Source organism: Triplophysa dalaica, chromosome 2 (genome assembly GCF_015846415.1).
Source record: "Triplophysa dalaica isolate WHDGS20190420 chromosome 2, ASM1584641v1, whole genome shotgun sequence".
Taxonomy (NCBI): domain Eukaryota; kingdom Metazoa; phylum Chordata; class Actinopteri; order Cypriniformes; family Nemacheilidae; genus Triplophysa; species Triplophysa dalaica.
In genome coordinates, this window is record NC_079543.1 from 3,451,906 (window position 1) to 3,471,634 (window position 19,729).

Sequence of the window (19,729 nt, forward strand, 5' to 3'; positions counted from 1 at the left end):
CATCATTTTCAGAGGTTGTCTTTGGGAAATAGACGTATGAGTGCTGGCACCATTGCTGTAGAGGGGGTCAGCCTGTCAGTGCTCTGACCATACGCCATTTAATAGTTCCGTAATAAATTTTCTAAAAAGTCTAAAACCCTCTTTAACTAGAGCCAAAACGTTTCTGTACTCCACGTTAATAGAAAAGTATTGAAATTAGTTGAGAAATGAAAACGATGTTGTTTTCATCCAGAAAACTGCAGCTCCACCATTCACTTGTATGTATTTGTAGTCTGCTTTTGCCCTCACCAATATAGCGGCAGTATTGATGTTCAATCCAGCAGACAATGAGGCGTCATAGTAATGTATGAACGTCTATGGTTTCACTCAGCCAAGATTCAGAAGAATAACACCGCTGCCGCTAACAGCTGTTGTGGTGGCGAAAACAAACCGAAAACGGAAACCTATCTTTTGTCACAACAGCAATGACAGACGAGTTGTTTTTAATGCTTTATAAAGAAGGATAGAAATACCAAACTACTTAGGTGTTGGATTACCAGCAATCTGGACTTTTATGACACAGGTAGACACAAACTTTGTATATTGTACAGCCACAGTTCATTACAATAGAAAAACATTTGCATTCAAACACATAAAAAAAGACTACAAGCTTGCAAGGATAAAGGTGGGTTACAAAATATATATTTATATATATATATATATATATATATATATATATATCCCTGCATCTTTAACTGCAGCACTTCTCTGTCCCTTTGTGGTTTCTTCAGCAGCCTATGTCTCAATGATGTGTTGTTGGAAATTAGACAACATACACACCACAAACCATATCTCATTTATATTTACTAACATCGAATTAGGGATCCTGCCAGATAATATTTTAAAATGTTTTACTTTGGCTATTGCTCTTTCAACATGCACTCGATATTTGGCTATTTTCTTTGTTTTCTCAACACCCGTTACAGGCATTTGAAGGCTTGACTTTGCAAACGAAGGAATGTTTAGTTTAAGGCCAAGCTCCTTCACGTCTTTATCATTGAGGAACCCTTTATGCTCCATGAGCCCATCCCCTCTCTTAAGATAGCCACACTGAAGCAGACCTTTCAGTAAATCTTTGATTTTGCACTGTCTAAATATCTCTCGGTCAGAAGTCGATCCCGTGTAAAGTGTAGACGCAAACATAATGGAGCCACGAGCATCACAGACTATCAGAGACTTCAGTGTGTTCATGGACTCGCAGTTAGAATAAGTCTGACTTTCCACTAACGCCGAGCAGGGTTTCTCTATCTTTATCTCCGTGCATTCAAGAATTGCAAAAGATGTTGGAAATTCTGCTTTGTAGTCTTCTGGCATGTTTTTTGTTATGATGTCCCTGTGTGGCCAGACAGACACACCTAGCCTGTCATACATGAAATCAATCCACAAACTGAATAAAGTGCTAACACTTTGTATATCAATTTGAAATTTGAAAGCAAGCTCCTCCAGGTCGAAGTTTTGTCTCAGTCTCATAAGCACTAGTAGAAACTCCTGACGTAGAGGCATATGGCAGGTGTGCCTGTCCAGTTTATCACAGTTCAAGAGGTTGTGCGTTTCTGTGACCTTTTCACCATCTGGTAATCTTAAAAATCTGCACAGTTTGTTGAACTCATCGTAAGTGAACCCAGTGCAGTATCTAAAGTAGTAAGGGACACTGCTGTTATTTATAATCTCTGGTGTTAGTGGGTAAGGAGCCTGACAAGTTCGTATTTTCTCCCTTAGTTGGTCATTTTCTTGTTCTTTTTGTACAAGAAGAGACCTTAGTCTTTCCACTTCCTCTTGGTTTTCTCTCATCTGGGATTGTTCATCTGTGGACTCTGTTAAGGTGAGAATGAAATGATAAGAACTAGTGTTTTATTAACATAAACACAATGCAAATAACTTAAAGCCATATTTGTAACTTTAGTTGTGTGTGTGTGGCTCCCATTATTCGATAACACGTGGCTAAGATCCACCCTATCAAACCCTACGGAAACTGATGATTTTTCAGTATTTCCTTTGCCATCACAGCCAAGCACTTTCTATACAGTCCTAACAGAAATGGAATGCTACGAAGCCAAAATGATCTCAAACTCTGAAACCAGACAACAGAGCATCAACAACATCTGGCATTGTGTCCGCTCTCCTCGTCTTACTTCATCCTCTTTCAAGAGAATATACTCCAGGTATCGGCATGCTGAGGAAGAAGACACATCAATCCACAGTGATGAAGTGTGGCCTGGCGCTTGAGCCAGATGCTGCAGCCCAATACTTTGAAGTCACAGGAAACCAATGTGTGGCTTTGTCATTAATCCCTATGCAACCCACTTAGGTAAATCTCCGGACAGGAAAGTCCTTCAGCGCGGCCACGACAAAAGCTATGGACTTCTAGAAATAAAGTGCCCAGACCAGCACAGCTACACAGGTTGTAAAAACCTCCAAAAGCACAGTGGGGACACCCACACTCTTGAGAAATAATCATGAGTATTATTACGGTTATAGGACAGATGGAATGCCATGGTGTGATTGATTGATTTTTTTGTAAAATATGACAATGACTACCATCTGGAGAGAATTAACTTTGATTTAGAAATAAAAACTAAATTAGACTGGTACTTTTTTGAGAATTTCCTACCAACCCTGTACAGTTAGAGAGAGATCACTGCAACAAAACACATACCCGTGTTAATGACAATAGTGCTTCCCTCTGTAGTTGTATCATCCATTAATGATTCTGATGCTATCTCTCCTGTAACATCCACGGAGACGCCTTGTACATCACACTCAACTCTGTAAAAAATAATATGCTTAGCAGGTTACAAGATTTAAAGTGGTTTTAATTTATTATGTCCTGTATAAAATAAAAACAGTGTATTGTAATTATTTGCTTGTTCTTTAAGAGAAATACTTGATGTTTTCAGCATCGTCTGGCATGCTGTCAACTCGTTGTCTTTTCTTTCGTGGTACTGACACCATTCGCAGTCTATGCGGACGTCTCGCAGGTGTAACGTCATATGTCAACGCTGGCAGAGGATCAGGGTGATTGGGTGTCGGCCGGCCGTCAACGAAGTGCTGGAGTTTAATGACAGAGGAATAACCATGGTTACCCTAAATTGCACATTAATTATCTTAACAGTAAACTAATACAGGACAGAACACAGAAATGTCAGGCAAAACAGTTTTCGGCAAGCTATCCTAGTTAAGTTACGCTTTTAATACATTTCTCAGATTACGACCTTCAACCTGTAAACATTTAGTAAACATGTTAAAAATAAAATAAATATTTCAACACAGTTAAAATGTGCAGTATATATAATTGTGTTACCTTTGAACACACATAGATGTGTTTGGCTGCGGAAGGAATTTTCAGCCTTTCCAAACTCAGTTGATGGTGCTTCCGTGCACACAAACGTATCCATTTCATACACTTCTCCAGGTTTGTGGCAGGTTTGGGGAAAGGATAAAATAGTATTTCGCCCGACCTTTCTGGGTACCTGCTGTCTGAGTTGCAAGTCCCATACGAGCACCTTTTCACCATTTTTCAGGTTAATCACAGACGTAACTGTACTAAGTCTAGTTTGTCGGAGTGCTTTGTTTGTCGGACAAAATGGCGGACACTAACATTATCGGCGTTGTGATTGGTCAGATCGCCTTTCAATCAAACGGTTGGCGAAGGGTCAATTGGCTCGCGTCAGGTCGACGTCAGGGGAGTCTATCAGTGATGCTACAGTACCGAAATCCGACTCCCCGGACAAATCATACTCCCCTCGCGTGCACGCGCATTATTCACATTTGATAGGCGGAGTTAAAAGTTCTGTTTGCTGCGGTTCTATTTCACACTACTAGCTCCAAGAATGAATGTGTAAATTAGTTGTTGTCAAAGTCCTAAAATCTACGATCACCAAAAGATGTTAAGCAATACTAAGGATTAAAGATGGGTCAAGTAAATAAACACACAACAGAATGGTAGATCGATTTAGCTCGCTCGTGGAAACAATATCTTCAAGACCACCCGGACAATTTTACATGGATTATCACAGTAAAGGGATATTTTTCTCCCCCATTAAACTCGTTCTAGTAAAACTAAAGCTTAATAGTCATGAGGCCACCAACCACAGATATATTAAAGAAATGAAGTGCTTCTTGTTCCAGCTTTGTAACACTACACAAAGGTTAGAAAAACATACACTGAATAGAATATTTAGACCTGAAAAGAAATAGAGGAATGGTCTGTTAAATAGCCTGATACAAAATAACTCATATTTTGTATTTTCATAACTCATAACGTATTTTCAATGTTATCCAAATAGACATTTGAAAACTGTTTGTTTTGTCTTTTAATCGTGATTTCATTGGTCAAACAAAATGTAACAGAAGGGAAAAATCCTTAAAAAAGAGATAAATGAAAGAATTTTGGCATTTTTAACACCGTCTTCTATACTTCATGTAAAGGATCAGCCTACAAGTTATTTGAAAGACGGTGTGAATTAGTAACATGGCAACAGCAAAACGTCATCCACGAATCCAAAGATATCGTGACATTTCTTTTTGGAACAAAGTTGTGCACAGATAAATGACATCAGGCATCCAAATTAGTCTGCATAAAAAACATTACTATCCCTTTACTGTGATAATCCATGTAAAATTGTCCGGGTGGTCTTGAAGATATTGTTTCCACGAGCGAGCTAAATCTATCTACCATTCTGTTGTGTGTTTATTTACTTGACCCATCTTTAATCCTTAGTATTGCTTAACATCTTTTGGTGATCTTAGATTTTCGGACTTTGACAACGACTAATTTACACATTCATTCTTGGGGCTAGAAGTGTGAAATAGAACCGCAGCAAACAGAACTCTTAACTCCGCCTATCAAATGTGAATAATGCGCGTGCACGCGAGGGGAGTATGATTTGTCCGGGGAGTCGGATTTCGGTACAACACCTGAGAACTGCATGTGGGAGGAGTTAACTGCACAAACTGCAGGTGGGGGGGGGGGCATAGGTCGCAAACAGGCTGGATTTTCGTGTGGTGATTAAGGATGGCAGTTTTTTAATTGAACAATTATTTGTATACAAAACAACATGGCATTACAAAATATTGTTGTAATAGAAAATACAGACCAGGTGCATAAAAAAATGCAATTATAGGGTGGCAGGAGGTAGAGACAGTAGTGAAAAAACTATTAAAAGTTTAATTTTCATCGTAGTTTAAAGTTTTGTTACAATTGTCAAAATGCATCAAATATATACAATAAAACGAAATGGAAAGGAACGTTTTTTTTTATGAGCCAAGCACATTTTAGTAAACCGGAAGTTCAATGCAACGTGAAGTTACTGCCAGCATGACATAGCAAAAGTTTCAACAAATAAGCAACAAAAATATCTTTACATTGATACAAAAATAGTAATTATGCCTATTCTTGTATTTTAATTTCAGAAATCTCTCTAAACCACTGCAGTTTCTATTTATGTCACCAATTATTATGATGATAATTCACTGCTGTTCTGACATTTTTTGCTACCATCAGATTGTGCTGCCCTTTCACGTGAGTTAGATTTAGGGTTCGGGGAGGGGTTTGCCTTTTATTTTTTATACAAAATACAAAAACTCAACTGTTGTATGTGGATATTGAGATTTCTCCAGCAGGGGGCGACAACGTATTGTGTATGGGGCATTATAAAAGGTTGTGAAGATGCATAGTGTGTTGCGCCAGCGTGTGCTTTTGTGTGCGTGTCTGAATCTGTGTTGGGTCCTCAATAAAGTGACCATCGAGAATTGTGGCCTTCTCTGACTCTTCTTTTTGTTAGCATCCCAAGATAATACAATTGTGGATCATGAACCAATACTGCAACAAACGACATTAAATAAACCAATCAAAATCCTCGGGAGGTTCGCACAGCCCACTTGCGGCTAAAGTCCCACCCACTTGCGGGTTGACCCGCCCATCTCCACCTCCCTCCGACCTAACTCGCTCTGTCTGTGTGCCCTGGACCCTCCTACTTTTGCTGATAGCGTTTAAATATTGCTTTTCTCATGTTTGACCTCATTTGACTTGAGTTTTACAAATTAACCGCAACAGTGATAAAGAATGAGCTCTACTCGCAACACAAATAAATGACGAGACACCCGATGGACTGTTATTATTCTTAACTGAGCTAAAGTTAACTGAAAAGTTATTTGTATTTTGTTACAGATCGAGATGGCCAACCAAACGCTAAACAGGGTTATGGTCATTATTAACAATTCCAGAGTTTCCCGAACCCTCCGTGGTCCGTGTACGTTTTATTCATTTGATATCCTATATTAAGTAAATTAATGGAAACTGAAAAAAGACTCGTTTTTTCATTTTTCGTTTAGTTCAACAAACGAAAAATTAGATTTCGCCCCGATTTTTCATTTGTCGTTTAAAAAACGGATTTCGGACTCAATATGGCATTCGTACATGTGGGCGGTGCTGTAACGCCCCTTTCACCCGATTGGTCAAATCGCTCACCATTCTGTACGGACTTAATTCTACCCAGCAGATTAAGAGTCTGTACGAGTGCGATACTGACAAGTGTTTGCACTTTAAAATATGTTTACTTCAACCACCAGACAGCCTCGCATATCTTAGACCCGCTAGGTTAAGAGGGACGTGCAGTGAGGACTTTCTCTTGTTTTCTGTGCACCCGTCACACAGCAGTTTAGCCTCTGTTTAAGCCTCTTTCAATCTACTTGATCCACTCTCCGTACAGATAAAGTAACAAATATATCTATGCATTTCATCTGTACTGCCATGAATATGTCGTAGCTGTATGTCTGAGAACAAACATCACACATAAGGAACATCATGAATCTGCACAGTTGGGAGCCTGCATGCAGATGTGTATGTTAGTTTGTAAAACACAAAATTTAATTCTGCAAAAAATTATTTTATTCTCACAACATCACATGTAACCAAACTAAATGTGACATGAAATGTTTTAGAAATTTGAGTCAATTTATCACAAATAATTTTCTTTCAACCTCAACAATTTTATAGTGCAAGTTAATGAACATGGCTGAACTTAAAACAGCATTCTATAATGATGATTGGGAACATTCATCGATTCATGTTTAAGGAGAAATAGTTCACGCCATGAAAGTGAAAGTGACGGATTTGTCAGATATGGTGACCCATGCCCGAAATGTGACCTCTGCTTTTAACCCATCCAGTGATTAGTGAACACACGCACAGCAAGTGGTGAACACACGTACACCCGGAGCAGTGGGCAGATATCACTGCAGCGCCCGGGGAGCATGTAGGGTTAGGTGCCTTGTTCAAGGGCACCGCAATCTTTACCCACCGGGCCTGAGGATCGAACCGGCAACCGTCTGGTCACGAGTCCGACTCTCTAACCATAAGGCCATTATGACTATTACTAACCATAATTGCCCCGTCAGTTATATTCCAAAAATAAATAATTCAATCAATATTCTTCTGCCCAATAATTATTGTGATCTGAGTAAATATATGTACAGTATGCATGTATGTATGTACAGTGAGGGTAATAATTATTTGATCCCAACACTGATTTTGTAAGTAATTTTGTAAGTTGATTTTGTAAATGCAGGATCTATAATGTTTAGGTTTATTTTAACTGATAGAACCTGAAAATCAACAGAAATATCAGTCAAAATAAAGGTTATAAATTGATTTGCATTTCAGTCAGTGAAATAAATCAATAAATATTCGATCCCCTACCAACAAGCAAGAATTCTGGCCCCAAAGATTGGTTATGTGCCTACATGGCCCACAGATTAGTCCTGTCACTTTAAGACAGTACTCCTAAATCATCTTATGTATATAAGAGAGGCCTGCCAACAGAATCTGTATCTCCCATTTCAACCTCTCCACCACTATGGTCAACCAAAGAGTGGCTTAAGGAGACGCACATTAAATGTCCTAGCCAGTCTCTAGACCTTAGTCCTATAGAAAATCTGTGAAGGAGGTTAAAACTACAATTTACTGAGCGGCAGCCAAGAAACCTTAAAGATTGACAGAGGAGTGGACTCAAATATATCCTGACACATGTGCAAACCTGGTGACCAACTATCAGAAATGTCTGACCTCTGTGCTTGCCAACAAGGGTTTCCACAAAGTTATGTTTTGCTTGGGGATCAAATTCTTATTTCACTTACTGAAATGAAAATCAATTTATAACCTTTATATAACATTTCCCCCTGATTTTTTGTTGTTGATATTCTGTCTCTATCAGTTAAAATAAACCTACCATAAAAATGATGGACCCTTCATTTCTTTGTAAGTAGACAAACTTAAATCAGCAGGGGATCAAATAATTATTTCCCTCACTGTATGTATGATTAACAAAAGTTTTAACATGTGTCTTTTGTTTTAGTCCTCAGTTTAGGCATTGACTCTTTGTTTCCAGTATAAAATAACAGCTTTATCTGGTTTTGAGAATCTATATATCACTATGTTTTGGAAATGTTTGAGATTAAGCTTGAGGGAGCAGTGTGTCTGTGTGTGTGTGTGTCTGTGCGTGTGTGTGTCTGTGTGTGTGTGTGTGTTAAGTGGTGGAATGACTATCTGTAGGTGACCAGATTTATAGATATGCTAACCGTGTTGTGCCTAAACTAGGGCTTCTGTTGTCTTACAGTATTGAAGATATGCTGTGAATTGGACATCCATGTGTACTGTAGATATTATCCAAATTATCTTTGGCTTATTTGTATCAGTACCTATTGTATGATTGCTCCTGTTTGACAAATCGCTTATTGCTCCCTGACCTCTCTGTAATAAAAGCGTCTCTCTTACTCTTTGGATAAAAGCGTCTGCTAAATGACTAAATGTTAATGTAAATATATAGTTCTATCATTTTGGTTTTGTAACAATTTCTGAACCAGCTCATGCAGACCGAATGAGAAATCCATTTATAAAGCAGAGTTATATACACTGCCCGTTCAAAAACAGTCAACAACAGCATGAATTCAACTAAGCAAATAGGTAAGAGCCTCCCATTGGATTTGAGGTCTAGGTTCAACAACGTTATGTGCCCAGAGAATGAGGTCAGTTGACTGAATGATCAAGTTATGCCATCAATGGGTTCTTTCCTTCCTGATGGCACGGGCAGATTTCAACATGACAATGGCAGGATTCATCAGGCTCAAATTGTGAAAGAGTGGTTAAGGAAACATATACATCATTTTCACTCATTGGCCACCACAGAGCCCACACCTTGACCCTATTGAGAATCTTTGGGATGAGCTGAAGAAGACTTTGCGTAGCGGGTAGACTCTCCCATCAATACAATATTAGTTTTATCGTTTAGATTTTGTAACAATTTCTGAATAAACTCATGCAGACCGAATGAAAAACCCATTTATAAAGCAGATTAGTTTTTGTTGAGAAAAACAAGCACATCTAAATTTTCAGGTGAAAGTCGAGTCTGTAAAGTACCCTAGGTGTCGACAGAGACACTTACATACAGATGTCACGGTTTGTGAAGCAAACACTCAAGACAAGCAGATACTCCAAACTGGTATAATTTAATCCACTGAGACACAGGAAAAAGCACAACACCATAAACACATTCAACAGCGGACAAATAACAAGACCAAAGGAATAAGACAGTAAACAAGGGGTAGACAAGTGATGGGAATAGTGTCCAGATGATGGGGATCAGAGTTATTCTGCTATTTTTTTTTATAATTGAGGAACATAAATTGATGAATTGACGAAACGCATGCAGCAGGCAGTGAGTAGCTGGACTGATGCAACTCTGTCAAACACCCGCAATGCCCCGTGAAAAAGGATCTTTGTTAACAGTTTTTACTTATGCTATTACACATGTATGTTTTCTATGTCTGCGTGCCAGCAGAGACCTTCTGTAGTACTTTGAAGAGGTCACATTTCTTATTCTTGACTGTCTGTGTCTTTTAAGTGTTTATTGTAATGGGTGACTTTTGTTGGAAAGATACTATATCATCATAAATTACTGTATACAGAGGGATCTTCAACCCTGGACCTGGTGAACTACCGTCCTGCAAATTGCATCTCCAACCCTGCTTCAGCACACCTTTCTGTAATTATCAAGCAACCCAGGTGTGTTTGATTGGGGTTAGAGCTGAAATCTTAAGGAGAGTAGCTCACCAGGAGCAGGGTTGGAGACCCCTGGTATTCAGCATACTGCATCTCTTAAATGTCGTACATTGCAACAGATATGTCTGCTTAAATATCACGCACTGTTAACAATAAGCAGTGGTTCGCGCCGACATACTTGCAATAACTTAAAAATGAAGGACTAGAGGTGACTCTTATTCTGCCTGGCAGAATTAAGTCCGTACAGAATGGTGAGCGATTTGACAAATCGGGTGAAAGGGGCGTTACAGCACCGCCCACATGTACGAATGCCATATTGAGTCCGAAATCCGTTTTTTAAACGACAAACGAAAAATGAAAAATCGGGGCGAAATCAAATTTTTCGTTTGTTGAACTAAACGAAAAATGAAAAAAAGAGTCATTTTTCAGTTTCCATTAATTTATTTAATATAGGATATCAAATGAATAAAACGTACACGGACCCTCCGTTTACTACAATGCATTGATAAAATGTTGAAAATGACTGTATTATACCCTAATATTTACTATGGTACGGTTCAAAAACACTGTAGCATCAAGGAATTTTACTACAGTTTACTATAGTAAAAAATATAGTATAGTGCAATATTTTTTAAAGTTGGACTGGTACACCCTTAAACACCATTACTTGATAGTTAAACCTTTTTTTAGCTAAGCAGTGATGATACATTTACATCACATGTCAAATGATTTGTTGCGACCCCTCAAAGAAGTGCTCAAGACCCCACAATCCAAACAATGTTGAATTGTTTGGAATATCAACAAATATACATGAATAATAATATGACATGTTTGATAGTATACTTGATGTGTGTAGATAGCTGGTCAGTATTTATTTAGAAGTAATTATACAAACTTAGAGCTTCAACATAAAAAACATAAAAATATGGCTTCTAACATATACATAAGTAAATATACAATCACTTTAAATGCTACTATTAAAGCGCAAGTCACATTAGCATTAGCCTGCAGAAATATAATTTAAACATCTTTAAAATGTAGAAAATAATTAGAAAATAATTAGCTGTATAATATATTGTTCTGAAACTAAAATAGCATTAAAGCAGATTTCCATTAAACATCCCAGGCATTTTTATTTATTTATGGATCGATGACGATGGTCTCACAGCGGCCCGGCGCAACAGCGCCACCTACGTGACGTCACCGGCCGCTCGGCCAATCAGCTCTCAAGCGGTGCGACACTTCCTCGGGGCCGCGCGCCGCACGTAACCGAGCGGTAGCTGATCGCGCGGGTCGGAAGTCCGATTCCGAGAGGGAAAAAAGATACAAAAAACAAAACAACATTAAATAAACACTGTCAAAAGTTTTCGAATATGGATCACGACACAGAATATTAACCTGTGGATTGATAAAGCAGCGTTAGGGCTTATATATAAGCGCACATAAGGCGGATTCAGGGGCGCTGAGGCAGTTTACGTTAACGTTAGCTGCTGTTGCTAACGCACGAGACCTCCTCACTGATCTCTGACTTGACTTTCAACTCTATAGCAATATATATTTCAACTATAGACTCCATAGTTCGAAGGGATTTAAAAAAAAAGAAGGCAGGTGTGAATAGAGGTAGTTTTAGTGAGTTTACAGGAGGGGGTTCGTCTCGTTTTCGGCGGCCCTTGTTGTCGAGGCCTGCTGCATGAGGAGTCCGTTGCACAGGTTAAAACAACGAGCTCGAAATAAACACGTTTGCTGATAAGTTTAAACCACGTCGATTCAGAGGTGAAGATGTCGGCCCAGGCGCAGATGAGAGCCATGCTGGACCAGCTGATGGGCACTAGCAGAGATGGTGAGTATTTCTTTTATTTCATTCACCTCAAATCGAAAGTAAACTTTTGTTGGATTCAGTCTGAAGTGATTTTCACTGTGTGCATTTATGAGGCAAATGTTGATTTATGTGACATGTCGTTGTTTTAAAAGTGTAGTGACATTTGGGCATCATGAATCTTATGACTTGATGATAGGAAGCGTGATTCAATCTGATTCACGATTCATGTTCTTTCTTCAAACTCACTTCCTTAGGGTCCTCACTTAACTTACTTGATTCGATTAGAGTTTAATCATTCTTCATAATTATTCAAATGTTTTAATTTTAACAAGAGTCGTTCAGAATCATAATTCACATCAGTATGACGTGATGATTCAGTGAGTCGTTTGATGTGAAGTCCTAATGTTCATAATCTGACTTGGATATTTTGTTCCTTTTCTCCTCAGGAGACACAATGCGTCAGAGAATAAAATTTACAGATGAGCGTGTTTGTAAGAGTCATCTGCTGGAGTCCTGTCCTCATGACATACTGTCAGGAACTGTAAGTGTCCCTATACCAATTTCACAGGTATCCCTGTGGTTGTGACATAACATCTGTTAAGATATCTACTATTTATTTAATGTAATGCTCATTGGTTTGTCCGTTTAGTCATGTGATGTGACCTGCAAAGTTTTCAATCTTCACTGATGTCTCGAAACTGTGTGTGTGTGTGTACGCAGCGCATGGATTTGGGGGAGTGTGTAAAAATTCACGATCTCGCTTTGAGGGCAGACTTTGAGATTGCATCTAAACAGCAGGAGTTTTTCTTTGAACTGGATGTGAGTATGAACTATGAACCCTTCACATTCTGATTTGAAACCAACCTGTCGGATCAGGGAACTGTTGTATCATTCAATATACACGTAATCAATTTTGTTTTTTGAAAAGCAGAATATCTCTTTCATATTTGTTCTTATCAGGAAATCATTGTCTTAAGTATTCTGGATTTACATAAGTTTTAGTCTAAAATATAACCACAGTATAACACCTTAAGCACGATGTTTTAAATGTGTGTGCATAAATGTAATAAAGTGTGGCGTCTCTCCTCAGGCCACGGAGCACCTGCAGTCCTTCATCGCAGACTGTGACCGGAGAACAGAACTGGCTAAAAAGCGATTGGTTGAAACCCAGGAGGAGATCAGTGCGGAGGTCGCCGCTAAGGTAAATTGAATTTATCTTGTAAATTTTATATATGTAAATGATGGCTGTTTGGATTGGCTAACCGTTTCCCATTTAGGCGGAGCGCGTGCACGAGCTGAACGAGGAGATCGGGAAGCTGCTGGCTCGTGCGGAGCAGTTGGGCAGCGAGGGGAATGTTGATGAGGCACAACAATTGCTGGAGAAGGTAGAGAAGACTCGCACCCTGAAAAAAGAGGCAGAGGTCAGTGTTGAGTTCACCCATCATGGTTTCCACAGATTTTTGTGTACTTCAGGTGGTTCTTGACTGAACATTTGTGTGCAGGACATATATCGCAACTCCATGCCTGCCTCCAGCTTCCAGCAGCAGAAGCTGCGAGTGTGTGAGGTTTGCTCCGCCTACCTCGGCCTCCACGACAACGACCGCCGCTTAGCCGACCACTTTGGGGGCAAGTTACATATAGGTTTCATCGAAATCCGTGAAAAATTAGAGAAACTGAGGGTAAGTTTATGACGTGCAGAACTCGATCATCGTGGCCTTGCACATGTTCTAAACAGATGCGCTGTTGTGGTCTTCAGAAAATCGTAGCGGAGAAACACGAGCGCATGCGGATGAGAAGACGGGAGGAGAGAGACAAGGAGGATGAACTAACCAGAGAGGGGGAGGTGGAGAGAGATAAGGAGCGAGAGCATGAACGCGAGAGGGAAAGAGAGAGAGAGAAGGAGAGAGACAGAGAGAGGGACCGCAGGAGGTCGGTAACCCTCTTAGATGACAGTTATGTTCTGTTAAAGTAATTACTCATTTCTTGGTGAACAATATCGATTAGCTCAGTTTTCACGTCTCAAGACATAAACTGAAATGATGCTGTGCGTCTCTCTCCCAGGGATGCAGGAAGCTCGTCTTCTCATCGCTCTCGGCGACACCGAGAGGAAGGAGAGAGGGAGAGAGAGAGGAAACACAGACACAAAGAACACCATCGTTCTCGCTCCCACTCGCATAGAAGCAAGAGGAAGAGGTGCCCGTTAGTTTCACTAACTTTTGCTTAAAATTTTATATTTGAGATTTAACAGACTGTTAAAATGATTTAATATTCTTTTAAAAGTGGGGGGGACTTTTTGTGGTGTGATATCATTTTTTTTTTATTTGGCTTTAATTAACACTCATTCCTTCTTAAATTCTTTCCAGGTCATCACACACAAGAGATCAAGAACAATCTCAGTCCCAGGAAAGAGGGAGGGAGAGCGGTCCAGAGGAGAAGTATAGAGATAACGGACGACGGGACATAGAGAAAGAGAGATCCCCCTCCACACCGGACATGACCCAAGAGCGAGAGAGATCGGTCTCGCTGGAGAGAGATCAGCGCTCTAGCTCCGAGGAGAGAGAGTCAGGCGAGATCTAGAAGAGAAATTAAAGAGAGATACTTTTAAATACTGCAGCTTCTGTTTCCCGTTCTGTACATACACACAAACACTGATCTGTCAATAACCGGATTTTACTTTCATCTGGTTATTAATACATCAGTGAAGCCGAGCGCCTACGGAGCCAAAGCCAACACAATGTTCCGAGCGTTTGTTAGTGAGATCAGCCCTTATATTTGAGATTCAAAGAACGCCTCTGATGTAAACACCACATGTACATGTTGCGTGATCTAGTTGGCCTAAATTAGTCGGCAAACCAAAATAATAATTGATGAAAGTAAAGCGAGGTGAGAGATAGTAGATTTTGTTGAGAAGAGGAAGATGTGGATGAAGGAAATACTGGCTTGAATTACTGAACCAACACTGAAGATGTCTTGTTCATCCTTTTAAACTGGCATCCTTTTTTAATGATTTTGATGTGGATATTATTTTTCCCTTGGTTTATTTTGATATGGATATAAACGCAACTGTACTGCGCAGTAGGCAGAATGTCATTTATTTTCCCACACAAACCAAACCACTCATTTGTCACAGAAAGCACACATTTGTAGCTTGGCTTACATTGCGAGCAAACTGTCATGGTACCGTTTAAATTGCAACATTTCTCCTTTTATCGCTTTTTCGTTTTGCAGTGTTGAGGGGCTTTTTTGAGGCTTCTTCTTGCCATGCCATTATGCTATGAAACAATAAATTTGTTGCTTCGATTGTTTATGTGAAGTGTTTCAAGCTTTATTTCTTGCAAAAGTTAATTTGTTTTGTGTCAAATTGTATTTAAATGTCAATTCTAGGTTTGCAAGGTCTGCCACATGCTAAAGCTTTAGGGTAAAATAATGCACAAAACTGACAGATGTGTCCGCAACTATAGATCATTATGGTTATGTCATCAGATCTTCAAAATCCGTCAGGTTTGAGAAATCAATTAAAACATAAATATGAGTTTAAAACTATAATCAAAACTTTGATAACTCTGCCTTTAATTGTGTACCAGTGACTTTATTCGGACTACGCAATAAATGAAGACCAGTTGCCCCTATTAATACAATCCTCCGAAAAAGGTTGTTTTACATAAAAGTTTATATTAAATAATATACTTTAACTTCTTTCAATGTCGAATTAAGTTAATTAAAATTATGTTCTTATTAAGTTTAAAATAAAAGGTCTTTGTGTCTGTTCGTCCGCATGAGGTCGCTCGAGCGCTGCAGCGGTCGATGTGGCGGGCAAGTGACGTCACGCGTGAACTTTGAAAATAGGCGCGAGGAAGAAGAGGCGCCTGACTGGAGAAGAAATCATGAATTTATAAGTAAATCTAACAGAAGGACAATAAAATAAGTGAATATTCGTGCGTATTTAAGCAGCATGACGCTCTTGACACCGTTCAGTAAAGTCCCTGAGCTAAACACCGCCACCATTCTCGTGAGTATTTTTGTTGTCCAAAGACATGACGCGTTGTGTTTATCGCGATGTTATTACATGAGATCGTGTTTTACGTTAATAGCTGGTTGAGATTGAAGAACAGCTCCAGTCCAAACTGGCCGATGTCATAGTACATTACGAGAAAGAGTTCAACGTCAATGTGTGAGTGTGTCTTTCTGTCTATATATTCAAGATTATATATGGCATGTCATATATTTAATACACATATGGCTATATGTTATTATGTGGCTGTATTTAATGCATGTGTTTATGTTTTCTTTCAGACGGCTGGCCAGGAAACTTCCTCTGCCCGTTGAGAACAAGGAGTCTCGTCCACGCATTGATTTAATCGTGTTTATAGTGAACCTGCTTTCAGAGCGCAGGTACATCTGTAGTTTCCACACATATCATGCTTTCACAGGACACGTGGAGTGATTGTATTTCATTCTCTCCGTCTAGTCTTCAGTCTGTGGAGAGCTCTCTGAATCATCTTCACTCAGACTATTTCCTGGGCAAGGTGTGTTTTCTGGTAACTGATGGTGAGTCCTGTTTGCTTTCACATAAATAGGGTACAAATTAAATTGATATCCCTAAAGCAACATACAGTATGACATTCACAATTTTGTGTGTGTTCAGCTCGCTGTGGATCTTACACTCAGGACCGACTGGCCAGTGTCAGAAAACTGGCTGCTTCACACCAGTGTCCTGTTATCTGTGCTGAACACAGGGTAAATGCACAGAAACATCACTGTAAACGCACACCTCAGAACGACCAGACGTGCGATGCAGGAAGTAACCCGTCTCTCTCTCTCCCGCACACACTCAGACAGCAGATGGCATACACGCAGCGGCCGCACGTCTTCTCAGCATTCTGAAGATGTCTGCGGGAATGTCTCCTATACCGACCACTGCCCTCTATCTCTCCACTCTGACCCGCTGCTCTGTGACCTCTGACCTTGAAGAGGATTGATCCCAGTTCACCTGATACCTTGAATGAATTAGTTTTGTTTTAGAAACTCTGGTTATGGCTGTTTCTTGATGCACTCATTTAAATGTCGTATATTCTGGTGGGTTTGCAGATAAGGAACGCATTTTAAAATGATTGTCCGTGAATTTTAGGTGATGATTCCTGTTTATTTACCTGCATTTACGGAGACCTCCAGGGGGCGCTTTTGGGGAACTAATGGACTCCTTGTAACGTTCTTGTTACGTTTTTTGAAACATTTTTGTAAATTAAAATGATAGTTTTCCAGCCAAATCAACCTTATGTGTGTGTCCTATAGATAACACTTGATTTTTCTTTGAGTTTGAGGTTTAATTTATAGGTGAAGTGGGTTGACAAAATATCTTTGTATTGCGTCTAGCCTGCAAAGTCTTTTTGTACCATTAGTGTTGTTTCTTTATTGACAGGTGCCTTTTTTAATAACTTCATTCTTATTGTGGCACATAATATCAGTGATTTGACATTATGTGCAAACTCAAAGGATACGTGACTGGTACATCCTGTTCCATGTAATGTGCTTACAGTTTGTGCAATGTTACTCTGCTATATTATCTGATTTACGTACGGGTAAAATCACATGAGCTTGGATTGAAGTAGAGGTCAGACGGATATCTGGAAAGACCTAAGTAACCGCTCGCAACATTTTAGGATTCAAGTAACTCTTACACGGGCAAGCAAGACTATTCTTCAGAAGGTTTGAGGGCTATCGTGAGTCTAAGATTATGCAAGAAGTTTCTCAGGATCATTTTTAGCTTCTCATCACCGTGTACTGTAATAGGTTGCACTGCAGTAACCCTGTCCTCATTTACACCCACTAGCTCCTATCCTCCCGCGTTTCCATGACAACCTCACCTGTTGCAAACCAATCCTATTTGTAACTTGAGTCTTCAATAATGGACGTTCTTCGCGGCGAAATGACAAAAAGGTCTGCTGGCGTTCTACCTGTGCTACTACTGTCTCCCTCTCTGGAGCTTTCCGTCCGCTCGCTCATGACTGACCTCGTTTGACAATCTCTCTTTACTGACCACTTCATGCACGAGGTCAAACTCCACGGTTTCACAGCAAAAACAAACATGTCCTCCAAATAAATAAGATTTTTCTTTCACCATCATTCTGTTTTCTTTGGCATTATAATCTTTTAAAGCCATACAATAACATGGGATTAAGACAAAACCTTTATTATATGAAGAGATTTCCAGCTGTCATATCTCACTTTCAAACTTTGAATAAATATGAATCTATATAGTTCATAACTCATATGGAGTCGCTGAGTAAATAGTTTCAGGTGCACCGTTTCCTTAAAAGACTTTTCAATACTAACTAGTTTTGAAAATGTTTCATTTCAGTAAAATATAGTTTTAACCAAAGTGACTATTGTATTTGTGTTGTGTTTTAAGCATTGTGATCAGTTTTTTTCTAGTAAAGCAGTTCTTTGTTAAATGGAGAGTTAACCCAAAATGACATTTCTTTAATCATTTACTCACCTTCTTGTCAAACCTGTGACTTTTCTTTCTTCTGCACAAAAGAAGATATTTTGAAGAACGTTGGTAACCAAACAACATTGACCCCCCATTGACTTCCATTCGAATGAACACAAAACCACCGAGACATTTCTCAAAATATCTTATTTTTGTGTTCCACTAAGGTAAGACTCATAGGTTTTGAACCACATGCGGGTGAATTAATGATGACAGAGTTTTTATTCTTGTGTGAATTATCCCTTTAATGATCAAAACTGCCTCTCATTAAAGTCCATACAAATACATCTAAAGTGCGACCATATCTCTAGAGACCTGCTTTAGTTCCACAACGGTCACACTCAACATTCTGTTACTGAATAATGCAGACGATGTGTGTGTGTGTGTTCACATGCTGAGTGATAGGCAGACCAGGACGAAAGGGGATGCGTTCCTCACGGCACGTACCACTTTCCCTTTATAGGCCTGCCTTTATAGAACCAGGTAGGTTAAAGAGTGAGTTTGTTTGTCATGGGAAATTTGTGCTATGAGGCTCAATAATGCATCAAATAATAATGCAGATTGTTAAGGAGCGCTGTGATATTACATTTTGTAGTGATCAGATTGGGCTTGTTGTGGTGGTTATTATGGCACAGCCAATCCTCCTTAAAGTCTTCTCAATGTCAAGCTTCAGATTACACTCCCAGCAATGCGGATAACATTTTTAATACATTGCTAAATATGTACTTGAATTAAGAGCAAAGACATCAGATGGACATCACTTTTGGCCACTAAAGGTCATGCAGATGATTTATTTAGGTACTATTGCAAGCCAGTGGTACAGAGAGTCGCCAGAGATTTCAAGATATTTTTCCTCCCCTGCCTCTTCCTTTCAAAGTAGATACAACAGGATGACACTGAACTTCCCTGGAAATTACACACATACACACACATTTACTCAGGAGATGGTTAAAAAGACCTCAGAAACCAGATGCTCTCCGTCAGCAGACCTGTAGAACAATGGTCTTATTGTGGTGGAGAGACGCAAAGCACAGGCGACAAAGCACAGGCGACCTACTCAGACATTGCTCATTCGCAGCTCAGGAGGCTTAATGAGGATATTAGTTGGGTTTTGGTATTAATTTTGTCGCAGATTTTTACTTAATAATGCTCAGGGGGATACAAAACAAACAATACAAATATCTGATAACCTAGAGAATGTCATGCGGGCCCACTAAGGTTCTCTGTGGTATACCCCACTCTTTTAGCCCAGGGACTCCTAAAATTTAAGAATGGCTCTACATCAATAAAAGCATCTATGATCACATATTTACTTGCAAGATTT

The 19,729-nt window shown here is 39.5% G+C and overlaps 3 protein-coding genes across 5 annotated transcripts; 2 read left to right on the plus strand and 1 right to left on the minus strand.

The window, feature by feature from the left end:
* Positions 1-486: 486 nt before the first annotated feature.
* LOC130409914 (uncharacterized) lies at positions 487-3,631 on the minus strand. Its single transcript, XM_056734128.1, has 4 exons — positions 3,341-3,631; positions 2,924-3,087; positions 2,696-2,805; positions 487-1,853 (listed from the first exon to the last, which is right to left on the minus strand). The coding sequence occupies exons 1-4, from the start codon at positions 3,551-3,553 to the stop codon at positions 775-777; spliced, it is 1,566 nt and encodes a 521-aa protein (XP_056590106.1). The 5' UTR covers positions 3,554-3,631; the 3' UTR covers positions 487-774.
* Positions 3,632-11,338: 7,707 nt separating this feature from the next.
* Positions 11,339-15,222, plus strand: zgc:158803 (LUC7 domain-containing protein). 3 transcript variants are annotated; one of them, XM_056737303.1, is made up of 9 exons: positions 11,339-11,936; positions 12,362-12,456; positions 12,636-12,734; positions 13,006-13,116; positions 13,193-13,336; positions 13,418-13,594; positions 13,672-13,883; positions 13,977-14,114; positions 14,279-15,222. In XM_056737303.1, the coding sequence occupies exons 1-9, from the start codon at positions 11,876-11,878 to the stop codon at positions 14,490-14,492; spliced, it is 1,251 nt and encodes a 416-aa protein (XP_056593281.1). In that variant the 5' UTR covers positions 11,339-11,875; the 3' UTR covers positions 14,493-15,222. The 3 variants fall into 3 exon arrangements, with proteins under 3 accessions (XP_056593281.1, XP_056593289.1, XP_056593298.1); XM_056737311.1 differs by having other exon boundaries at positions 13,977-14,108; XM_056737320.1 differs by having other exon boundaries at positions 13,672-13,844.
* Positions 15,223-15,651: 429 nt separating this feature from the next.
* On the plus strand, positions 15,652-18,035 carry pane1 (proliferation associated nuclear element). The gene is made up of 6 exons (XM_056737333.1): positions 15,652-15,924; positions 16,007-16,086; positions 16,209-16,307; positions 16,384-16,463; positions 16,561-16,652; positions 16,751-18,035. The coding sequence occupies exons 1-6, from the start codon at positions 15,868-15,870 to the stop codon at positions 16,892-16,894; spliced, it is 552 nt and encodes a 183-aa protein (XP_056593311.1). The 5' UTR covers positions 15,652-15,867; the 3' UTR covers positions 16,895-18,035.
* The last annotated feature ends 1,694 nt before the right edge of the window (positions 18,036-19,729 follow it).

What these genes read in the sequence shown, in the direction of transcription:
- LOC130409914 (XM_056734128.1), bottom strand. Translation starts at nt 3,553, where the DNA reads ATGGTGAAAAGGTGCTCGTATGGGACTTGCAACTCAGACAGCAGGTAC. An exon ending in ACATCTATGTGTGTTCAAAG is followed by an intron (nt 3,088 to 3,340) that starts GTAACACAATTA and finishes ATTAAACTCCAG; the next exon opens with CACTTCGTTGACGGCCGGCC. An exon ending in GACGATGCTGAAAACATCAA is followed by an intron (nt 2,806 to 2,923) that starts GTATTTCTCTTA and finishes TATTTTTTACAG; the next exon opens with AGTTGAGTGTGATGTACAAG.
- zgc:158803 (XM_056737303.1), top strand. Translation starts at nt 11,876, where the DNA reads ATGTCGGCCCAGGCGCAGATGAGAGCCATGCTGGACCAGCTGATGGGC. An exon ending in AGTTTTTCTTTGAACTGGAT is followed by an intron (nt 12,735 to 13,005) that starts GTGAGTATGAAC and finishes GTCTCTCCTCAG; the next exon opens with GCCACGGAGCACCTGCAGTC. An exon ending in AGCAAGAGGAAGAGGTGCCC is followed by an intron (nt 14,115 to 14,278) that starts GTTAGTTTCACT and finishes AATTCTTTCCAG; the next exon opens with GTCATCACACACAAGAGATC.
- pane1 (XM_056737333.1), top strand. Translation starts at nt 15,868, where the DNA reads ATGACGCTCTTGACACCGTTCAGTAAAGTCCCTGAGCTAAACACCGCC. An exon ending in GTGTTTTCTGGTAACTGATG is followed by an intron (nt 16,464 to 16,560) that starts GTGAGTCCTGTT and finishes GTGTGTGTTCAG; the next exon opens with CTCGCTGTGGATCTTACACT. An exon ending in TTATCTGTGCTGAACACAGG is followed by an intron (nt 16,653 to 16,750) that starts GTAAATGCACAG and finishes GCACACACTCAG; the next exon opens with ACAGCAGATGGCATACACGC.